We start from the raw sequence: 20,927 nt of genomic DNA, 5'->3' as shown, positions 1-20,927 counted from the left end.
GTGTGTTTGTGTGGACGTGTATTTGAATAATTGCCTTGATTAGTTTATTACTGTTAATTAGCCCACATTATACCCAAATTCACAGATTCATACAGATGTGGCCTTTAAAAACGCACATTTTCTCCCGCGGCATTCGCCAATTTGTCTGGTGAAGTGTTTTCAGGGGGGCTACTTTCACTTTTCCCTTAATGTGTTTCACTTCACAGAATATCCACCAGGTGGCGTATAAAAACTAAATGTTTTTGCTTGGTCTTTGCGGTTGTTTCCAGAAGTTAACTCTTTCACCGCCAGCGTTTTTAAAAAAAGTTGCCAGCCAGCGCCAGCGTTTTCATGATTTTCACCAAAGTTTAATGTCTTCCAGAAAATGTTCTTTTAAAAAAAAAAACATACAATATACCAAATGAAAGAACAGACCCTCTGCTTTCAAAAAAAAAAAAAAAAAACGTTTCATCCTACCTTTAGTGGTTCTTTTGCAATCAGCTTTTGAATATGGGTAGGTTTTTGCAAAAACACCATTTTTGAGCAAAAAGCAAAAATAATTCAATTTTTGTGACTGACTTTTCATAGAGATCCCATCCAGAGCGATCTTTAAAACAGACACGGACATGCAGCAGCTTGCCATAGGGCAATACTTCCGGTTTTAAAAAGTTGCGGAAAGACGGAAAATCTCGTCATTGGCGGGGAAGCGTTTTCTCTTAATTGACGAGATATCTCGTCAATGGCGGGGAAAGAGTTAATAAGGGCATTGCTGAATATTTAACATTTCTATTAAAACAGCAAAGTGACGTCAACCTCTTCTTGCCAGCATAACAGCGCATACAATTAATAAGACGTGCAATGCGCATTTATACCAAAGTGCAACAGAAACCCTTAAGAAAATTAACCATGTTTATTGTGGTAAAAGTGTAGTAATCATGTTTTTTTTGTGTGTGTATTGATTACTATTGGCAAAACTGCGGTTTTACTACACTAACCATGGTTAAGACTAACTATGGTTTTTGTAAACCATGCTTCTCAAAACCATGGTTATTTTGTGGTAACCATGGTTTTACTACAGTAACCATGATTTTTGGTTTTAATTGTAGTAAAACCATGGTTAATTTTCATAAGGGGAATTTAGTGTGAGCCTAATACACTTGACTCTATTTACTGTGAATATCTTAATTATTTGTGTTGTCGAATTTTGATACAGTTTCATTGTTTGTTCATAATATTTATAATTATGTTAGTTTTTCTAAAAGTATCAATATTTAAAAGAGATTAATGTGGTATAAAAAAGACGCGTTTTAAAGTTAAAAAATGTTGTAAAAATATATTAGTTTTCTTATATTTAAAGAATAACAATATGACACATTTATATTGCGCTAAAATGCTTTACATATGGAAAGAGGAATTCTTCTTAACCACCATCAATAAAGTTTACAAATTTTTCTTTAGAAAAACTGCGTTTAAACCTGACCGAACAAGAAAACATATACATACTGTACAGTGGGCATATGCTACCCGTTCTCACCAAGATGCGTACAAATGACACGCAGTGTGATTATCGTGCAATAGATACGCCAAATTCCGATTTTGCTTGCATATGATACGCCAGTTCTTCCCATTCACTTATATGGCGAATCGTTTCGTGACGTTTTATTTATTGTTTTCTCATTTGTTTTCTGTTTTTTAACCCTCTAGGCGCCACGGTCGACTTTTGTCGACAAGATGCGTCACTGAATGTAACTGCCGATTTTGTCACATAGGGTGTCAAATTTCGTTCATCCGCCCCCTCCACTAGATGGCAGACATGTCATACTTTACACCGGACTCAGAAAAACATCATGCTTTTATACAAACTCTTAGAGCTAGAGCGCATTGAAGTGCGCAACAGCATAGCTAGTGTGCAAGTGAGTCATTTTATCAGAACGAGTTTTTTCAATACATGATCATATAATGGCATCAAAAAAGCTTACCTGCAATGAAGTTTTGGGTCTTATATTCGCTGACAATGATTCTGAAGGGGAATATCTGCCTTCAGAAGATGCTGGTGATTCATTTAGTGACCACGATTCAGACGCGCCCCTGCTTTGCAATCGTGCAGCTGGCAAAGTGAAAGTGTAGCTATACACCAAGCACATGATGAATCCTTTGCCCAATGTCAGTGGTGGGAATGTTACACGGGGTCGGCGAATTCATCGGGTTAGCAAGCGTGTTACAGGTGTGGGGAATGAGGCTGGAGGTAATATGCACGTCCAGTCTTTTTACCGTGCAAGCAATGTAGAGCGAGCTGCGTCTTCCCGAGCAGGCCCTGGGAGTCTGTCGGGCGAGCGGCCGACTTCCAGTGCTCCGTCCCGTGCACCTCATCACAATCACGGCGACAGTAAAGGCAATAGTCCCAGCTGTGCAAATTCTCTCCACTCGGGGCGCATGCGAGGCAGATCTGGCCATGCGGCTCGTAGCAGGAGCAGAGGCGGTGTTACACGGGGCAGAGGAGCCATTATGCATAACGTTAGTCTATCGACGCGCAGATCAGTTTGTTTACTACTTACTATTTACCTGAGCATTCAGTATTGTGCAATATAGCATACAGAAGGTTAGGGACATTTTGGGGGGAAAGAAGTGCTGCATTTTATCATTCAAACATGTGACTTTTCATGAAAATTCAAGATGGCTGCCACATATGACGTCATAATATGCAAATTTAATGGGACATTTTATTCCCCTCCATAAAGTGTGTCATCCTTAATATTTCTCTAATTTACATAAAGTCTCTATCTCTTATCACGTTTAAGATATAGCCTTTTCAAAGTAACATGTCAAAATTAAACTTTTTAGGAAAAAACCTCTGGCGCCTAAAGGGTTAAACCATTTTCGCTTGGGTTTAGGGTTAGATTTCACATTTGTTTAAGCAGGTTATTTAATATACAGGTTTCTCTAAGTTTTTGTCTATATTTAAGCCATGGTCGCTTGGAGTTGGGGTTTGGGTTAGGATGTCATTTTTATATAACAAAAAGTTGTTCTAACCCTAAACCCAAGCGAAAATGGTAAAAAAAACAGAAAACAAATGAGAAAACAATAAATAAAACGTCACGAAACGATTCGCCATATAAGTGAATGGGAAGGACTGGCGTATCATATGCACGCAAAATCGGAATTTGGCGTATCTATTGCACGATAATCACACTGCGTGTCATTTGTATGCTTTTTGGTGAGAATGGGTTGGCATATGAGATCTTTATTTAGTTTTACATGTTTATATTTATAATACCTTTAATTATACCTTTCTTGCGCATATAGGCAGCAGTATTATGACTGTTTTATTCCTTTCAGCCGTAGCTGTAAAAAATATTCAGTAGTTTTGTAAATATCACTAAAATAATTTATTAAAGTAACTTAATAAAATCTCTTAATGTCACTTGTGTATTTTTTAAGTTGATCAAACCAAAATAAATGACTAGAAAATAGAACAGACATTTTAATTTAAAATTTACTTTATATGTAGGCTATACTACATCTAACAAAATAGCGAACAGAGAAACTGCGCCTTTTACGAACAAAAAACACCTCCGAAGTGTTGAGTTTATGAATATTTACACTTACAATATTTACTTTGTGAAATGTGTGTGTAAAAAAATTAATTTAATAACATGTGGCTGTATAAACAAACGCGCTGCGTCTCCTTGCAGATATCTTATCTCAGACGTTCGCATTCAACACTTTTCAAAACGTATTTAAATAACATCTAATTTATAAATTAAAAACAAAGTTTTAAGTTAAGACAATAAAAATATATTTTTCTTTATTGGAAGAAAAACATAGAAAATGTAATTGATGCAAATTAATAAATGTGCAGTATATAAACAAATGATTTCTAAAAGCATTTAACACTTTTTAATAAAATTATTTTTTATAGGGCCAGCAGAGAAGGCCCAGCTGGACCTGACGGCCCATCACTGCTATTAAGCATATATATATATATGTGTGTGTTTTAAAGTAAATTTTTTTTTAAAAATATATTAATATTCTTATACATTGAGAATAACAATATGATACATTTATATTGCGCTAAAATGATTTACATATGGAAAGAGGAATTATTCTCAACAACCACCAATAAAGTTTAAACATGATTCTTTAGAAAAAAAACGACGTTTAAACCCCTGGAGCAAACAAGAAAACATATGCTTACATGCTCATTCGGCATATGATATCTTTTTCATTTAGTTTTAGAGTTTTAAAAGTTGCAAAAAAGTTCTTAAAATCTAATGAATACTGGTCTCTGTAAAATGTATATAAATGTAGATGACAGTCACACTCAAAGTACACCAAACCAAATGAGCACTTTATATTAAACTAAGCAACACACAATGTGCAAGTCATGACCATATAACTTTATTCTGTATATAGCCTATTTTTGTTTATAGACTTCAAATATCAATTGATTTTTTTTCTCTTTTTATTAAAAACTGTCACAGCAAATATCACCCATGCTTCTACTACATACAAACATGCACACGCGGGTGAGGGTTAATAAATCTGCCGTTTTCTGAGGGTATCTGCGTGCGTGGGATCCGGGCAAGTCTACTTTTCCTCCAGACCTTAACGCGTTGTGTGCTTATGGTGCGGTGCTGAATGATCGGCGTATGACATCAGAGTACCGCGAGAGCAAAGGTAAAGTCGGACCATTTTGTAACATTTCGACTTGCTCTCGAGGTACTTTGATGTCTTCGCTGCCGAACTGTCTGCGCAGCGCCACATAGAAACGCCCTTCGACTCTTTACAGCAAAAAGTCATACCTGCCAACCTTGGAATTTTTTTTGGAGTACAGTAGCATCGGCCGAAAGGACAGAACACAGGTTTTATAACATATAATTTAACACATGCACACGCACATGCACGCACACACACCTCTTGGTAACTTTCAAGGCACATTGCACTCACTTTTTCCCCATCCTGCCATAATCTGCTTTAAAAATAATTATAAATGTTAATAAAATCATGTTTAAATAAATTTGCCTTACATGGTGATTAATAACTTTATTAATGTTAAATACTGTATTCTCCAAAGTTTAGCATGTCTGCACAAACACTGTTAAAAGTGATATTACTGTTAAATAGTGGGAGATGGTTAACCCACAAATGACATTCTGTTATCATTTACTCAACCTCATATTGTGTCTAACCTTCATGATTTCTTTCTTGAGTGAAACACAAAAAAAAATTAGATTTTTTTTCCCCTGACTAGCAAAAAATACAATCAGGGTACCCCCAGGATTGTCAAACCTAAATTCAAGGCTTTTTAAGACCTTTTTAATACCACTTCAAATGAAATTTAATACCTACATCGCACCCATTCAGGTAGAATAAATCATTTTAAATAACGTAATATACCTCACATAATTACTATTTACAAGTGTTTGAACATTCATGACAACATGCCTCTGAAAGGCTGAGCCCGAGGCCCAAACGGCCTAACCCTTATCTTTACCCAACAATCAAAACCAACAATCAAATAGATTTAATAGATTTAAATGTATATTTATTGTAAATTTGAAAATTCCTAAATCAGGGATGGGCAACTGGAGGGCCAGGGGCCACAAGCGGCCCTCCTCTTTATCTTGTGCAGCCCGCCACGTTTTAATATGACCATTATGTCGGATAAGGTAATTTATGTTAAAAAAATAGCCTTGTTTGATCCATGAAATAAGCTGCAAACCAAACAATAACACCAATTTTAAGGTATTAATTTTTTGCTGTTTAATATAGTTAAGAAATAACAACATCTAATACCACTCATCAGTAATGCTCTGAACCAGAACAATACTGACAAACAAAATTAACCATATTATGGCAAATGAAACAAAAACCCATCAAACACAACAACAAATTAAAATGTAATGCTATTTTGACGCTAAAAAGACAAGAGATCTGTTCACTGCACCAAACAAAAAACTGGACACAAGCTCATATATAGATATATTTCTGTCAATCTTTTTTGTTAATCTTTATACAGGACCATACTAAAGTTTTCTAATGCTAACTTAGTGTTACAATGTAAATATGTAGCCTATAGTATGTATTGCAAGTTGATATTATCTAATTAAACAGTAAACAAAATATATAATAGCTTTCAAATTTGCGTTATTGTTGCAGCTTATTTTTGCATGGATCACACAAGACTATTGTTTAACATATAAATTACCTTCTCGACATAATGATCATATTAAAACGTGTCTTCTCTACCTAGATTTACTAGAGACATTGTGGAACAGAAGATTGTGTGTGTCACTGATTAAATCAAACAACCGATCACAGGTGCGAGGACACCCGTCATTGTCCCGCCCCACAGTCCCAAAGTCAACTTGATCGAGCAAGTGCGTGTTGTGCAGCTGCGAGTGCATAGGGAGAGTCGAACGAGCGCTCATCCCAGCCTTTACTTTATCATCCCAGCCTTTTTACTTAACTTTTTACTTTGCTCGCTTGACTGCATTTGTGCGCTTTGAACAGAGGTGCGCTCTCGGGAGGACGTTTTCTGTGAACACGCGAGAATGCTTTCCCACGCGTGGATAGTGTTCTGCGCGCTCGCTAAGATTCTTTTCCAAACATGGATAGTGTTCTGCGCTCGTATCTGTCGCTCGCGCGTGGTTTTTGTGCACGCGAGATTTGTGTCTGAAATAACAGCATATAAATCTATTGATCATTTGAAAAATTAAGACCTCCGTGAAAAATTCAAGACTTTGAGGTGAAATTCAATACCTTTTAAGGCCTTAATATGGGAAAATGAAATTCAATACTTTTTCAAGACTTTTAAGACTCCGCGGGTACCCTGTACAATGGAGTGGGGACCAGACACTGTGGTTATCAACACTCTTTAAAATAACTTGTGTATCACACAATAAAGAAACTCATAAATGTTTGGATGGTCTGTTCTGTTATGTAAACTATGACTGAATTACATGTTTTAAGTTAACTATACCTTTAAGACAGTATTTTAGAGTTAACACTACTTTAAATTCAACCATAACTGTGACAGTAGTGCTGTTAACTGTATGTCTGTCTGTAATTTATTGTAGCTTTGTTTACAGTGCAGTACAGTACGGCATAGGCACCTATCACGTGGGCGCTCGAGACACGAGATATTCTCCATTTATAAAACTTTATTTGATGTGGTTTGTATATGACGTTTTATTTTTTGACAATTATCAAGAGCACGTTATTTCAGAACGCATTTAATCCGCTTCACTCGGATGTGAGTGAATGATGTGAGTATATATACAGGCTGGGTAACTACCGCCAGCTGGAGTGAAACAATCAAGCACACCTGCACTCACTCAGATAATTAGTGATCAGACACGCACACACTCATGCTTCAGTCACACAGACTAACAAAACACAGAAAGCCCCGATAGACTTATCCTACCGTGACAATAGCTCTTGAGCGTACCACCACCTCTTCATTCGCCCAGAACATGCTTTAAGCATACCGAAACACTTGTCACACCCCGAGGGCGGACCCAAACTATACTAAGGGTCACACCCCTCTCAACTCTTCCACCTCGAGGAGTTTCCCAAGACCACCCCAATGACCAGACAGACGAGTATACTATAATTAAAATAAACTTTATTAAATAGTTAAAAGGAAAAGGGGGAAAGGGGGAAGGGCAATTTAAAACTAGTATGGGTCTCTTCTTCGCCTCCAGGGCCACTTGAGGGAAAGACTGGGGACAGGGGCTCCGTAGGGGCTCTGGCCCTTCACAGGTCACGTTACTCACAGCACTGGGGATCTTCGTACACACACAGAGCTTCACTTGTACAGGTAGGTATTTGCTTTAAGCACAGAACAGGTTTACTTCACAGGTCACGTTACTCACAGTACTGGGGATCTTCGTACACACACAGAGCTTCACTTGTACAGGTAGGTATTTGCTTTAAGCACAGAACAGGTTTACTTCACAGGTCACGTTACTCACAGCACTGGGGATCTTCGTACACACACAGAGCTTCACTTGTACAGATAGGTATTTGCTATAAGCACAGAACAGATTTACTTTTACAGGTCACGTTACTCACAGCACTGGGGGTCTTCGTGCACACACAGAGCTTCACTTGTACAGGCAGATATTTGCTATAAGCACAGAACAGGTTTACTTTACAGGTCACGCTACTCACAGTACTGGGGATTTTCGTACACAGAGCTTCCCTTGCAAACAGTGGGCTTTCGCTACAGTGCTGGTATACCGTATTCCTTCGCCCATCCACTCAACTGTCCGGGCGTCGTAGGGACTAGTGGGGCTGATGACACGGAGCCGAACGCTTCCCGAACTCCCCCTCCTTCTTCACCAACCGGGGTCATGAGTTGGGGCGAACTTTCGTCGGGGCTCCGCTCACCACGAGCTTCTGGTGGAAAGGTCAATACATACACTGTTACAACCCACAGTCCGCACAGTACACTCTTGGTAATACTCACTGGGCTTCACCACTGTCTGCTCTAGGGATAAATGAAGCTCTCGTGGACACACCCCGGACACAGGGCTAAATATTCTCGCTCTCCTTAGGACCCAGGCCACAACGGTTGTCGTCGTCTCGCGACTCGTCTGAGGCTAGGCAGTTTGAACGCTACAAGCACAGCATACACACAGCAAGTAAAGCGTAAACACCATCAATCAGTGAAACTCACCCACAGCACTCTTATAAACTTCACGTGGTTTTTAAATCGCCCTTGCCACCTGGCTACGACGACCTCGAGAGGATAGTTGGGCACTAACTGGACCGCCAATGGGAGTAAGATGTGTGTATTCACAGGCCCGGCGTGTTGATTCCTTTCCCCTGGCTCACCTGTGTTTCTGTTTCCCCACAGGGCCACTGCTCTACTAGCAAACGGTGCTTCCCATCAGGTCCTTCTTCCGTACTTCCGGTCAACCCGCGGCTCACCCACGCTGTCCTCTCCAGTGGGGCCAGGGACCTCAAAAACACAAAGGAACACACCAAAACAACTCTTCGTACAAGTATGGCTCAGATAAGTACCACATCTGTTACTCACGCTTAGTTGCCCACAACTGTTATTCGCTACACTATTGATGGCTCTGTGTTCACTCCTTCTCTGTTGAAATTCCTCAATATTCCTTCGTCAACTGACTGTCCCTTTTCTTCTCTCTTCCCCAATAGCACGATCCAACCAGCCTGGTCTCTCTGCAAAGCAGCAACACAGCGTAGACAAGTACACCACAAGCACCCCGGTGTGGTGTCCCTTTAATTTCTGCACAGCCCCGTCGTTTTCGCCTCTTCTGGCGGCCGCACTCTTTCCTTACACCTTAGGTGACTCACGGATCAACGGTGCCCCTTGGGCTCCTCCAGGGACGGGGCATGTGGTTCGGTTTGCCCAAGGCATAAAGGGACTCACGCCCGAAAAACAGCTCTTCCTTTGTGCTTCTTGGACCTTTTTATGTGCCTGTCTTCACTCCCTCCTCCAATCGTGGACGGCCAGCCTAATTCACCCCACCTGTGGCTCATTTTCTCCTGCTCTGCGTTGCTAGGGAGATCAGGAAGCAAAGTGGTGTATTTTAAAATTGGGCCCGGGCGGAAACCGTCTCCACGGAACCTTTATCCGCCACTTTTGGTTCCCGCCCTATCATAGTCACCTGGTGACAAACTCATTTGCACATCTGTTTAAATCAAATGTTTAATTTAATCATTTGGCTGCGCTGCCGCTTTTCAAAGCGCCCTTCACAATGCACGCTTCCTAATTCGTCCCACTGAGAGCAGAGACTACATTACCCATACACCCTTGAATTTTACAAGTTAAAAGCGCATGCTTCGCTTTTGCTGCTGTCAATAGGCTTGTTCGACTTCATGCGGCGCCGCAATATCGACAGCAGGATGATGGCAAAGTATCGCGAGAGCGAGAAGAAAATTATGATTTCTTGAATCATTCTCGCGGTACTTTGATGTCATCCGGCTGTCAGTTCTTGTGGCGCTGCATGAAGTCGAACAAGCCTAGTGTAGTGATGAGCGAGTCACTCGAAACTCGGATCATTTAACCCGATCCCTAAAATGACTCGAGAACCATGAGTCCTTAGTGACCATTAACCCGAGTCAGTTGAGTCCTCTCAGATTTTGCTTTAAAAATGAGAAATTGGATCAAACACAAAGCTCTTCAAATGTTTACAACAGAATAACAACACATAACTCTACATAAGCTGCCATATGTCCTATAACTTGCAACAACGAGTTACTTTACATCACCAAATGTCGACTGGGGGTTGGCTCACTCGTAATTTTCTGCAGCTCCGAGTCCGAGTACAAAGGGATGCGTGCGCGTGACAATGAGTTGGTCGGCGGCTCGGGGATTCACACAGAGAGTGACTCAACTCATAGAGCTTGAATCCGACGAGCCTTGCTCGTGTTATTAACCCACTGACTCATGTAGGCTAATCTGTTGCAATATTTGACTGGCACAATGTTTTGGGTAGAAGTCGCAAATGTTTAAAAATTTTAAATACGAGGACTGTTGCAGCAGTGCTGCTGTAAAGATCCGCCACCGACGGACGTACACGGCTCCTCTTGTTGACTGAGTCACTCAGAGTGACATGAGTGGTTCACTCACAGGACCCGTGCAGGAGCGGGCGAGCGGCTCTGTCTGGGACTCACTCACAAGATCATGTTCTTGCGCGGATGAGTGACTGTGTGGCTGCATTAACGGAAGCCTATCGTGGATCTTGTAAGTCAATCTGAAACCGGACATGTTCCTCTCACGTCCCAATTCAACAAAGCCTCACATCTTTTAAACGTGGTGTTGATATATTTGTCGTTTTGAAATGAAACTAAACACACACACCGAACTTTTACAATTATGTTATTGATAATGTTACCACGGACATGCATGTTTTTTTACAAGTTCCTCAGGTCAAATGAGCCCTTTTTTGTGAGCAGAGGAGTCGTAGACTCGTAGCTGCATGCGTGATCTGAATTGCTTGGTTGCATTAGTATTAGCGATTGGAACTGGGAGATTTTGACCAAGTGATTCAAGTGACTCAAGTGACTCGCACAACCCGGATCATATTAGTGAGTGACTCAGATTAACCCGAATCCTTAAAAAGATCCGGGTTGACCATCACTAGCCTAGTGTTAACAACGTGGTCAGGAGAGGTGTGTGAAACGCGCAACCATAGCTGCTCGGTTAGAATGAAAATACAATGAACACTTAATATGCACTCCTGGTTTTAGATTATTAGTAGTAAAAGAACAAGGTCAGAATCAGAGGACTCACTGGCTGACACCCCACCAAGTCAGAATGATATCGCTGCAGGTCAGACGCAAGCTTTTTCCAATACCCTTTTGTAGGCACATGACAATCTCCGCTGTCGCGGCTGTCAATTTGGTTCCCCTCGACGCAACTTTGGATTTTCTCAGACGATATGCAGAGTAAAAACATTCTTGAAATTGTAATATACATTTAGTTTAATTGCTTCAAGTAAACGAAATTTCAATACATTTGAACGACGCGCACAGGAGTTTTAACACCCGCAAAATGGAAAACAATGGGACAAAATAAAGTGATGACTTTTGAGTTTCAAATGGCTCTTCAAATGAATATTCTCCTTTAGAGATGGGCAATTTTCAGCAATAGCACATTATATTCAAATTTTTGAGCTCATAAAAAATATTTTTCGCCTTTTTAAATGACTTTTTTTATGTTTTTATGCACAGTTAGTTTTGGTGCAATTTCACCAAAAGCTTATAATTAGTAAATACACACAACACGCTTTACTTATATTTTCTATATGTTAAAAATGTTGTAAAAAAATACGTATTCTTATATTATAAGAATAGCAATATAATACATTTATATTGCGCTCAAAATGATTTAGATTAGAAAAGAGAAATTCTTCACAACTACCATCAATAAAGTTTTCAAATTCCTCTTTAGGAAAACGGCGTTTAAACCCATGTGGACCGAACAAGAAAACGTACCTATGCTTACAGTCCGTGTATGATATCTTCTTTATTTAGTTTTACATAGCTATATGCATGTAATAATATGCTAATTCATTCCCTTAAGAGCATACCTAGCATACTCCAATCCCAGACAGACTACAATGAACTCTTGTGTACCCTGACCTGTAAGATCATAATGTACACACTGTAAAAAATGATTTAGTGGCTTTGTAAATATCTCTAAATGATTAAAGTAACTTAATAAAATCTCTTAATGTCAGTTATGTGATTTTTTTTAGTTGGACAAACCAAAATAAATGACAAAAAATAGAACAGACATTTTGTGTAAAATGTACATATTTTATTTGGGTTAGGGTTAGGCCTTAATAATACAAGTATTAAATTTACAGATCATTTTAATCAATATATTTATAAGGTCAGAGTTACATATTTAAGTTTTTAAAACTGTAATAATTGCATTGAATTTAATTGAAAACGCGTTTCTTTTCGTGTTTTGGCAAACGTGATCTGCCGAAAGGTCTTACTAACGTGCGTATATAGTACTTCTTGAGTCCCATTCATTCAGATAGCCTATGGATGTTTTTCCGTTTGGCGGAATAAAATAATTAAATCACGAAGAGCTGAATATCATACACTGTTACGACTGGACAAAACGACGGTAGTTAGTTTTGTAGGTGTTCAGCTTGGGAGTTATACTCGGTTTAACATAAATTTGGAATAATAATACAACAGAATATTTGGCATTGGGGCAAGCAGAACATGAATTCACAAATCAGAATCAATAGACTTTGATGTTTTTTACATGCAAAAAGCAGCGTGCCGCAGATTCACAGCCTAAAAGAAGTCTGAATGCTACTCGTTGCTACTCGTTCTGGATTTACCAATAAATAAATACTTAATTTGTGTTAAAACAGCCATATTTGTTATTTAAAAAGCAAAAATATATGGTGGATAATAAAAGCAATAGATTTGATTTACTTATTAGCCTAAGTTAAAAGTATAACATACAAATTCCCAGTGAAACACCAGTGCGAAGTGAAACATGATAATATAAGAAGCACAGCAATGAAGAAAGGCACATTACAACCATGTTAAAGCTATTAAAAAATGTTCAGATGCAAAAAGGAACTAAATGTAAAATTAGAAAAATTAGTTAATGTTATTGGGCAAATGCTATTGGTCTCTTCAAGGTCTACGCGAATTAGCAGTTTGTTATAAGATTCAGTTATACATCAAGTCTCTTCTAATTGCACAGAAAAAATGAATCAAATGATGCGCATTTGTGGCTGATTTTTATGGAGAATAGGCTATGTGACCGTTTATCTGTTAAACCCACGTGGACCGAACCAGAAAACGTATGCTTACATGGAGTGTATGACATCTCCTTTATTTAGTTTTACATCTTTTTATTTATATGCATTTAATAATACCGTAATATCATAATGTATACATTGTAAAAAATTATTGAGTGGCTTTGTAAATGTAGGCTATCTAAAATAAATGATTAAATTAACTTAATAAAATCTTTTAATGTCAGTTATGTGATTTTTTCAGTTGGACAAACCAAAATAAATGAGTAAATAGATATTTTGTTTAAAATGTACATATTTTATTTGATGTATACGCCTTAATAATATAAGTATTTAATTTACAGATTATTTTGATCAATATATTTGAGAAGGTCAGAGTTATACATTTAAGTTTTCAAAACTGTAATAATTGCTTTCTTCAAATTAATATTATTTGCATTTAATATCAACTTACAAAAAAATTACGTTTTACGCCTGACTTGAACTATGATTTACTTACTATTTATACTATTAAAAATGAACTAAATGTAAAATTAGATAAACTAGTTAATAATATTGTGCAAATGCTCTCGGTCTCTTCAAAGGTCTTCGCAAATTATTTTATTATAAGACAAAGTTATCACATCACGTCACTTCTACTGTAAGTACACAAAAAAATAAGACAAATGATCCGCGTTTAAGTCGGATTTTTATGAAGAATATTTGACTGTTTATGTAACAGGCAAAAGAAAACTTCGCCAACCAAATGTTTGCCAAAAAGCGTGCATGTGACATCTGTCCTGTTACTTCAATATCATATAGTACGCTTAAAGCATAAAGTCGAGCACACATATTGTCGTCAGTATGGCCTACTTGAAACACAACTGCCATCTACAGGTTTTTGTATTTCCTGCGTCCCCCACCGAACCCCCCTTCTGCGGGATCTCGCAGAATTTCGGAAGTGCTCGCGGCATTCTGCTCTCTGAGACGCGCATTTTTAAAGGCCACATCTGTAGTACATTTGACTTCAACAGTAACATTTTCAGCACTTTAGCTAAACAGTAATAATACATTTTCGGATAAATGGCTATTTACAGTCCTGCATTACTACAGGAAAAGTTTGATTTTGAGTCTGTTTGTACCCCCCAAATTTTTTAGCACCAGCTGCCACTGGGAATAAAGAGGGTCGCACACTGGGCAAGAAGCGCCGCACCATGAATCTAAAAACAGAATATATTATTTTCTATGAATGTATGCACACTGGCGTGAGCTGTTGGTGGCTGTCTGCTGTGACTATGGACACTGCTCAAATTCTCGTCCCGCCACAGAGTGCCACGCACATAGTTTAACAGTAAATAACATCATATTTGTCCCAAATCATTAGCAATTAACATTGGCTGCTAATGTATATTTTGTATTTTGAGGTAGACACTATCTGACTTAGCTCGCGCTATTTAATGTGCACTTTCGGTGTAGGAAACCTCTGAGTTGTCCTAAATGCGGCGCTTCTCTTCCAGTGTGCGACCCCCTTAATTCACCCTGAACTGGACAAACGCCAACACGCCACGCAGAAAGGTCTCTTGGCTCAGCCAGGGCTCCAATGGGCGACCTTCTTGTGAGGCAATATTGCTAGCCAATGTGCCACCTTTTTTGTTTTCTTCAGATCAGTCTGTATCAACTGTAATTCACCATTAGAAAATATATGACCAACAAAACCATTCATTTTATTATATACATTTTATTTAAACAAAACTTAAACTATAAAAATACAAAAACACCAACACAATGAAATGTCTTAATATGTTAATATTTTGTCAGAGAAATTTACATTAATAAAAATAATCACATTTTATTCTCTAAACTGTTTATAATCAATTATTACAAATAAATAACAATTAAAAACACATTTGTTTGCACCACAGTTAAAAAGTTTTGGGTCACTTGACTGTAATGTTATTCATGATCAGTAAAATTGTGCAATAATATTAATAAGTATATTAATAATAAACAATAATATTAATAATTAATAAAAAAAATGCTTTTTTAATTAAGAAATGCATAGATGGGAACTCTTTCAATAATCTTTAAAAAGCATACAATAGTAAGAACCTTAAGAAGTTTATTACAGTAAGTCACAACATCATTTCCACAATGCCATTTGTATTATTCTATAGTTTTGATGAGTTAACTTTAATAAAAAAAAAAATATATATATATATATGAGTCAGCGACCCTAAACATTTAAATGCAAGTTTAATACATTCCTTAAAATAATCAGATGGTCTTTTATAGGCACAATATCAGCTTATTTGGGAATAAGCAGCAATGATGCTTACAGAATCTTACTGACTTTTGACTTCTTATCCATTCTGCAGAGATAGAAATAAAGTTTATAGAGTTGTTAAGAAAAAAAGCCTTCAAAAGAATTCATATTCTGCAGTTATATAGGTCATTCTAATTAATTAGAAGATGAACTTACTCTTCTTTGAGAGATTTCACCCAGTCTGTATTGGGATCAAGACAGGTCTTTTTCTGTTTGTGCTTCATTGTGACGCTGTAGAAAACAAATAATAACTTCTTAAAATTTTTAGATTGACACTACATTATTTTTAACTGTCTGGATACACCTGAATGAATTTATATTTTTCCTGCAAATAAATTGTGCTTATATACATTTCTTTGCAAAACAAAAATATACATTTATTTTATGCTCCTAATGCTGTTTTAAAGGCATCAAAGCAAGCTTTAAGAATGTCCAGAAATGTTCACAGCTATAATCCAGAATATGAAAAGTTCCAAAACGTGGAATTACATGTTCTGAATGTGTTTCATAACTAATTCCCTTAAAGTATTGATTACTGTTTAAAGAAAGATGTTTCTTTTTACTCATTGTATCTACCTAGACAACTACGTTGGTCTGTTTGGTTTAGTTTTAAACTCACATGATCTCCACATTTTTGCAGTGTGGACCAGCAGAAATTGTCTTCAAGTCATGTATTGCCTTGCTAAGGAAGGGTCTTCCCGAATATGTTCCGGTGCAGGAACATCGAAGGGGTCTACCTGAAGGTAGAGCGATGTGCAAGTAAAATGTTATTGTATGTAAAATTTGCACTTAAAGACATTTAACATATAAAATATAATCAAAGCTTAAGAAAACTGTGATGAATATTAGTCTTCTTACCTTCTGTTGTAAACAGGATGGTCATGCTGATCAGAAGAGTAAAGCTTGCTACATTAAACATATTCATTTTCAAGCAGTTTAATGCAGAGTAATGTTAGTGTCTGTTGTATCAAGTAGGTCACTTATCTACCGTAGTCAGTTGTCTGTGAGTAGTTTGTGGTCCGCAGTCTCCCTTTTAAAGAAAGCCTCGCACATAACAAATGAGAGTTTCTTGCGCAATACAGATTTCTCAAGAATCTTCTCTTCCATGGAATCCCCATTCTGTTAATCTGACTGGAAATCTCACAGTTTTCACAGTGTAGCCATATTTCAAAATAACTTTCACTAACAGCATAATTTTTGCTTTGATTTGTTTTACAAATGTTTAAATACATTAGGCAAGATACATTACTGAGTGAGCATATGTTCTTGCCTTATACATTTGAATTATGATAAATAAACTTACAATGATGTATTTGTCTTTGTTCCATTTAAAACAACAAAAATGTGCAGTTATTAAAAAATCTGCTCTTTAGTTGAAATAATTATTATAGTCTGAACAAGGTTGGAGTTAAATAGAAGCTCAAATTTTAAATCCAAAACCTATAAAAGCTTCTTAAAGGAAAATGTGCATGTTATAACCCCACGAGTTGTACTTCATATACCTTTATTTCTAGTTTGAAAATGCCAGTATCAGTATATTTAAATCATTAAAGCTGTTGTTCTGACTCAGTTGACTTGTTCATTGAGGGGTGTGTTTGTTCAGTACATTTAACCAATGATCCTTCAAGGCTCGCACTTGAATGCTATTGGTTCGTGCATTGGGTTTCTGGTCAATGAGGGAGAGAATTCAGTGAACTTGAAGTACTTTATGGAAGTGTAATTCTTTTTCACCTGCACATACAGTATTATAGATCTTGCCCTGGGTGTATATGTCAAGCTCTCAGTGTGTGAGAGAGATGTAGTAGGCCACACATTTCAGCTTATGAATGGTATTTTGCGCATTTGATGCCTTCATGAAAGGGCAATAAAAAATTTATAGAATTTTCTACTCCATTAAAGCAACACTAAAGACTTATTGCTCTTTGCTCCCCCTACAGGTTAAATGCGTAATTGATCATTACCACTGTCGTAAATACTGCAGCATAGCTGGCTCTGATTGGATTGTAGGTCTGCCGTAAAGCAAGTTTTTGTAGTTTTCACTCGAACTACAGGACCACTACCCGATGGTTGGAAACTTCTTTAGTGCGGTTTTGGCCGATAGAGGGCTGCAAAGCGAATGTGAAAGTGCCATTCACCCTGTTTTGAGTGGATGAACCACTGAACCTTTTTTGGAAATGTTATTTTAAGGTAAAAAAAACCTCTTTGGTGTTGCTTTAATTTCAGGCAGCCTCTAAGTTAGTACTTTGCCTAGTTTCAGATAAGCTAAAGCTTTTGGTTGCAAAGCAGTTGCTAATAAAATTATTAAGCCTATTTGGAGAGAGAGAGAGAGAGATTTTTTTTCATTGGATGTTGGAATAAATCTTACCCAGATACAATTGTGCTATTTTTTGATTAGCTTGTGTAGCCTTGCATAGCCTATTTCTTTTTTTCATTGGCTGATAAGTGGCATGCTTGACTAAGAACTCCGGGGGAGATGCACTTGATTCGTGCCCGGTTCCGCGGCACGGCCAGATACATTTTGGGCACTTCGGCATATTAAATGTATGATAGTTTTTCTGCATGAGAAATACAATGCGTGGCGGAAGTACGTGACAAAGACCGAAATGAGTGACAGACACGCACAATGCGTGTCACTTGAGAGCCCTGTTTATATCAGTCAATCTTATAATTTACCAACTTACTTAGGCTATCAATAAATAGAATGTATTCCAAATGGAAAAGCAAAGTCCATTTTCAATTGAATTTCATATGTCTTTCGAGTTATGATCCAGCAACATTTCAATCTCAATTGCAATTCACCATCAGCTATTTCACTTCGTGTCGCCTACGGATCCTGCCAAAACTCAAATGAAATCGCAATCTCATTTGCATTTGCGTTTCCAAAGCCTGCACATTAACTTGTCAATCACAGTGTTGGGATTATACTATAGGGTGTGTTTGTATTTGAAAGTAACGTCACAGTCTTCAACACTTCAGCAACTAAACGGCCACAAGTGGGAGCACAAGAAAAGCTAAAATGATAACAGAAAAAACGTTATGTACATTAAATTACATTACCTTAGTTATGTTCCAACAATTATTAACCAACTTTTTAATATCGTCTGCAAAAATGCCCCATAAACATTAGATATTGCCTTAGCTAAAAGTAATATGAACTAACAATGACCAACATAGGTTTTTTAGCATTTATTAATCTTTGGTAATGTTAATTAATGTCAATACAGTTACAAACTTCCACAGCATAGCTTAAAGCAACAGTATGTAAAGGAACGTATATAGAGTATGTATATATTTTTAATAAAGTCTAGGGACAGAACAATAATCCACAACAAAATCAGCAGAGCAAATTAATCTGTTCATGTCTCACTGGACAGAGACCAAAACTAAAGCAGTGTTTTGGTAAAGGGATAGTTCAAGTAGGGCTGGACGATATGGCCAAAATTTTATAATGATATACTTCTTAATTTCAGTCAATATATAATCCAATAACTGTATGCATATTAAAAAAGCCTCAGGAAAAACTGCCAAGAATGCCTGCAATGGATATCTGAACCAAAAACAAACCTCTGAAAAAATGTATTTGCCAATGAAACCTTCTCCTATAAAACTATATCATATTTAAAATAAAAAAGGGATAAATATATTAATGTTAACTTTAATTCTTGTTCAGCCTATATATCAGGAGTGGGGAACCCTGGGTCCTGGAGGGCCACTGTCCTGCAGAGTTTAGTTCCAACCCTAATCAAACACACCTGAAAAATCAAATTAAAGTCTTCAGGACTACTTCGAAATTAATTTCAGGTGTGTAGGATTAGGGTTGGAACTAAACTACGCAGGACAGTGGCCCTCCAGGACCAGGGGTCCCCACCCCTGCTATATATATTAAACAAGTGATATCACTGTCCAGTAAACCAGACTTTCAGGCTCAGCTTAATAATATTATAAGTGCACCCTGAATGTCAGTCAGTGTTAAATGCTGTAATGCAGGGGTCTCAAACTCAAATAGGCTTGGGGCCAAGGGACGAAGAGCTATTTTAACATTAAAAAGCACAATTATTGATTTTACATTTATAAACTATTATGAATTTAGTTTTGCCACCGGGTTGTGTTTCTGTTTTGATATATTATGGATCTCTTCAGTAACAGTATTGACTTTCATAGTTCCATATGTGTTACACCATAGTTTTGATAAATTTGCTATTATAGTAATATGTGGGGAAAATATTAATAAGTCAATGTGACCCTAAAACTTTTCAATGGTAGTCTTTAATGTTACATACTGTACGAAAAATAAAAATTACTGATCTACTTGCAATTGCTTAGCAAGCTATATAGTGATATATTTGATACTAGACATTTAATTATATTATACATATTACTCATAACCTTTAATTTGTGTGCATTACATCTGTTGATTTACAACATGAGCCATCTTACATGCGCCAGCATTTAGAAGAGTATCAGCGCATTCATATCAGTGTACGCACTTTTCTTAGTGACATATGACAGATGCGGAGGCACAGAGCAGTAGCAAAGAACCCTCTGCAAAGTGCATACGCTCTCTCATGAATGCGGACGCAACTAAGATGGTGGGTTAACGGAAGCTAGTTTTTTTTTGTTTATAAAGTTTTAGATATGGATATTTCTACAACAACACTGCAAGGATTACCCTCAGAAGGCCTTTGTTTATCCCCCTGAAGCCGTTTGGATTACTTTTGTGAAGGATGAATGCACATTTTTTTGGACTTGGAGGATGTGGACCCTGTATCTTACAAAATTACATAAGATTTAAACAAAGACCATTCAGGTTTGGATTAATGACTCTGTGGAATCCATGAGGGGGTGTTTTGAAGCAAATGACTGGGAGATGTTTTTCCAGAGCAGTGGGGAAAATTTGGACTCACTTAATGACTCAGTTTGCTCATATATGTCGTTTGTGTTGGCAATGTTATTCTGACTAAGATCAAAACTTTATCCTAACAATAAGCAATGGGTTGGTAAAGAAATGAAACACTGCATTAATTAAAAAAGGCATTTATTGAAGGTGCAAAAGACGTGTAAATGAACTGAGGAATGAACTGAAGATTAAAACAAGGGTAGCCAATCTCCGATAATAAAGATAGAATGGAGGATATAACTTAATATTATGATGAGAAAACAGGTTTCAGCTCAAGTGCAGTGTTCAGATCCTATTTCCTTTGTGGCTAGTTAAATGATTTTTATGCAAGGGTTAATGTGATAAGCTCTGAGAAGGACTGGGATTTGAGTAATGATGTTAATGCTCCCATGCATATTAGTGTGGACGAGCGAAAGGTTGTTTCCATTCTTTCTAGGTTTAAGCCAGGGAAAGGTCCAGGCCCAGATGGTCTGAAAGC

At 37.4% G+C, this 20,927-nt stretch overlaps 1 protein-coding gene across 1 annotated transcript; it reads right to left on the bottom strand.

The window, feature by feature from the left end:
- Positions 1–14,992: 14,992 nt before the first annotated feature.
- On the bottom strand, positions 14,993–16,589 carry LOC135783761 (interleukin-8-like). Its single transcript, XM_065294489.2, has 4 exons — positions 16,411–16,589; positions 16,172–16,289; positions 15,709–15,783; positions 14,993–15,598 (listed from the first exon to the last, which is right to left on the bottom strand). Exons 1-4 carry the CDS (start codon positions 16,475–16,477, stop codon positions 15,562–15,564), a joined length of 297 nt encoding a protein of 98 aa, XP_065150561.1. The 5' UTR covers positions 16,478–16,589; the 3' UTR covers positions 14,993–15,561.
- Between the last annotated feature and the right edge of the window lie 4,338 nt (positions 16,590–20,927).

This window comes from Paramisgurnus dabryanus, chromosome 2, assembly GCF_030506205.2.
Source record: "Paramisgurnus dabryanus chromosome 2, PD_genome_1.1, whole genome shotgun sequence".
Lineage (NCBI taxonomy): Eukaryota > Metazoa > Chordata > Actinopteri > Cypriniformes > Cobitidae > Paramisgurnus > Paramisgurnus dabryanus.
This window is presented reverse-complemented; position numbering and strand designations above follow the sequence as displayed.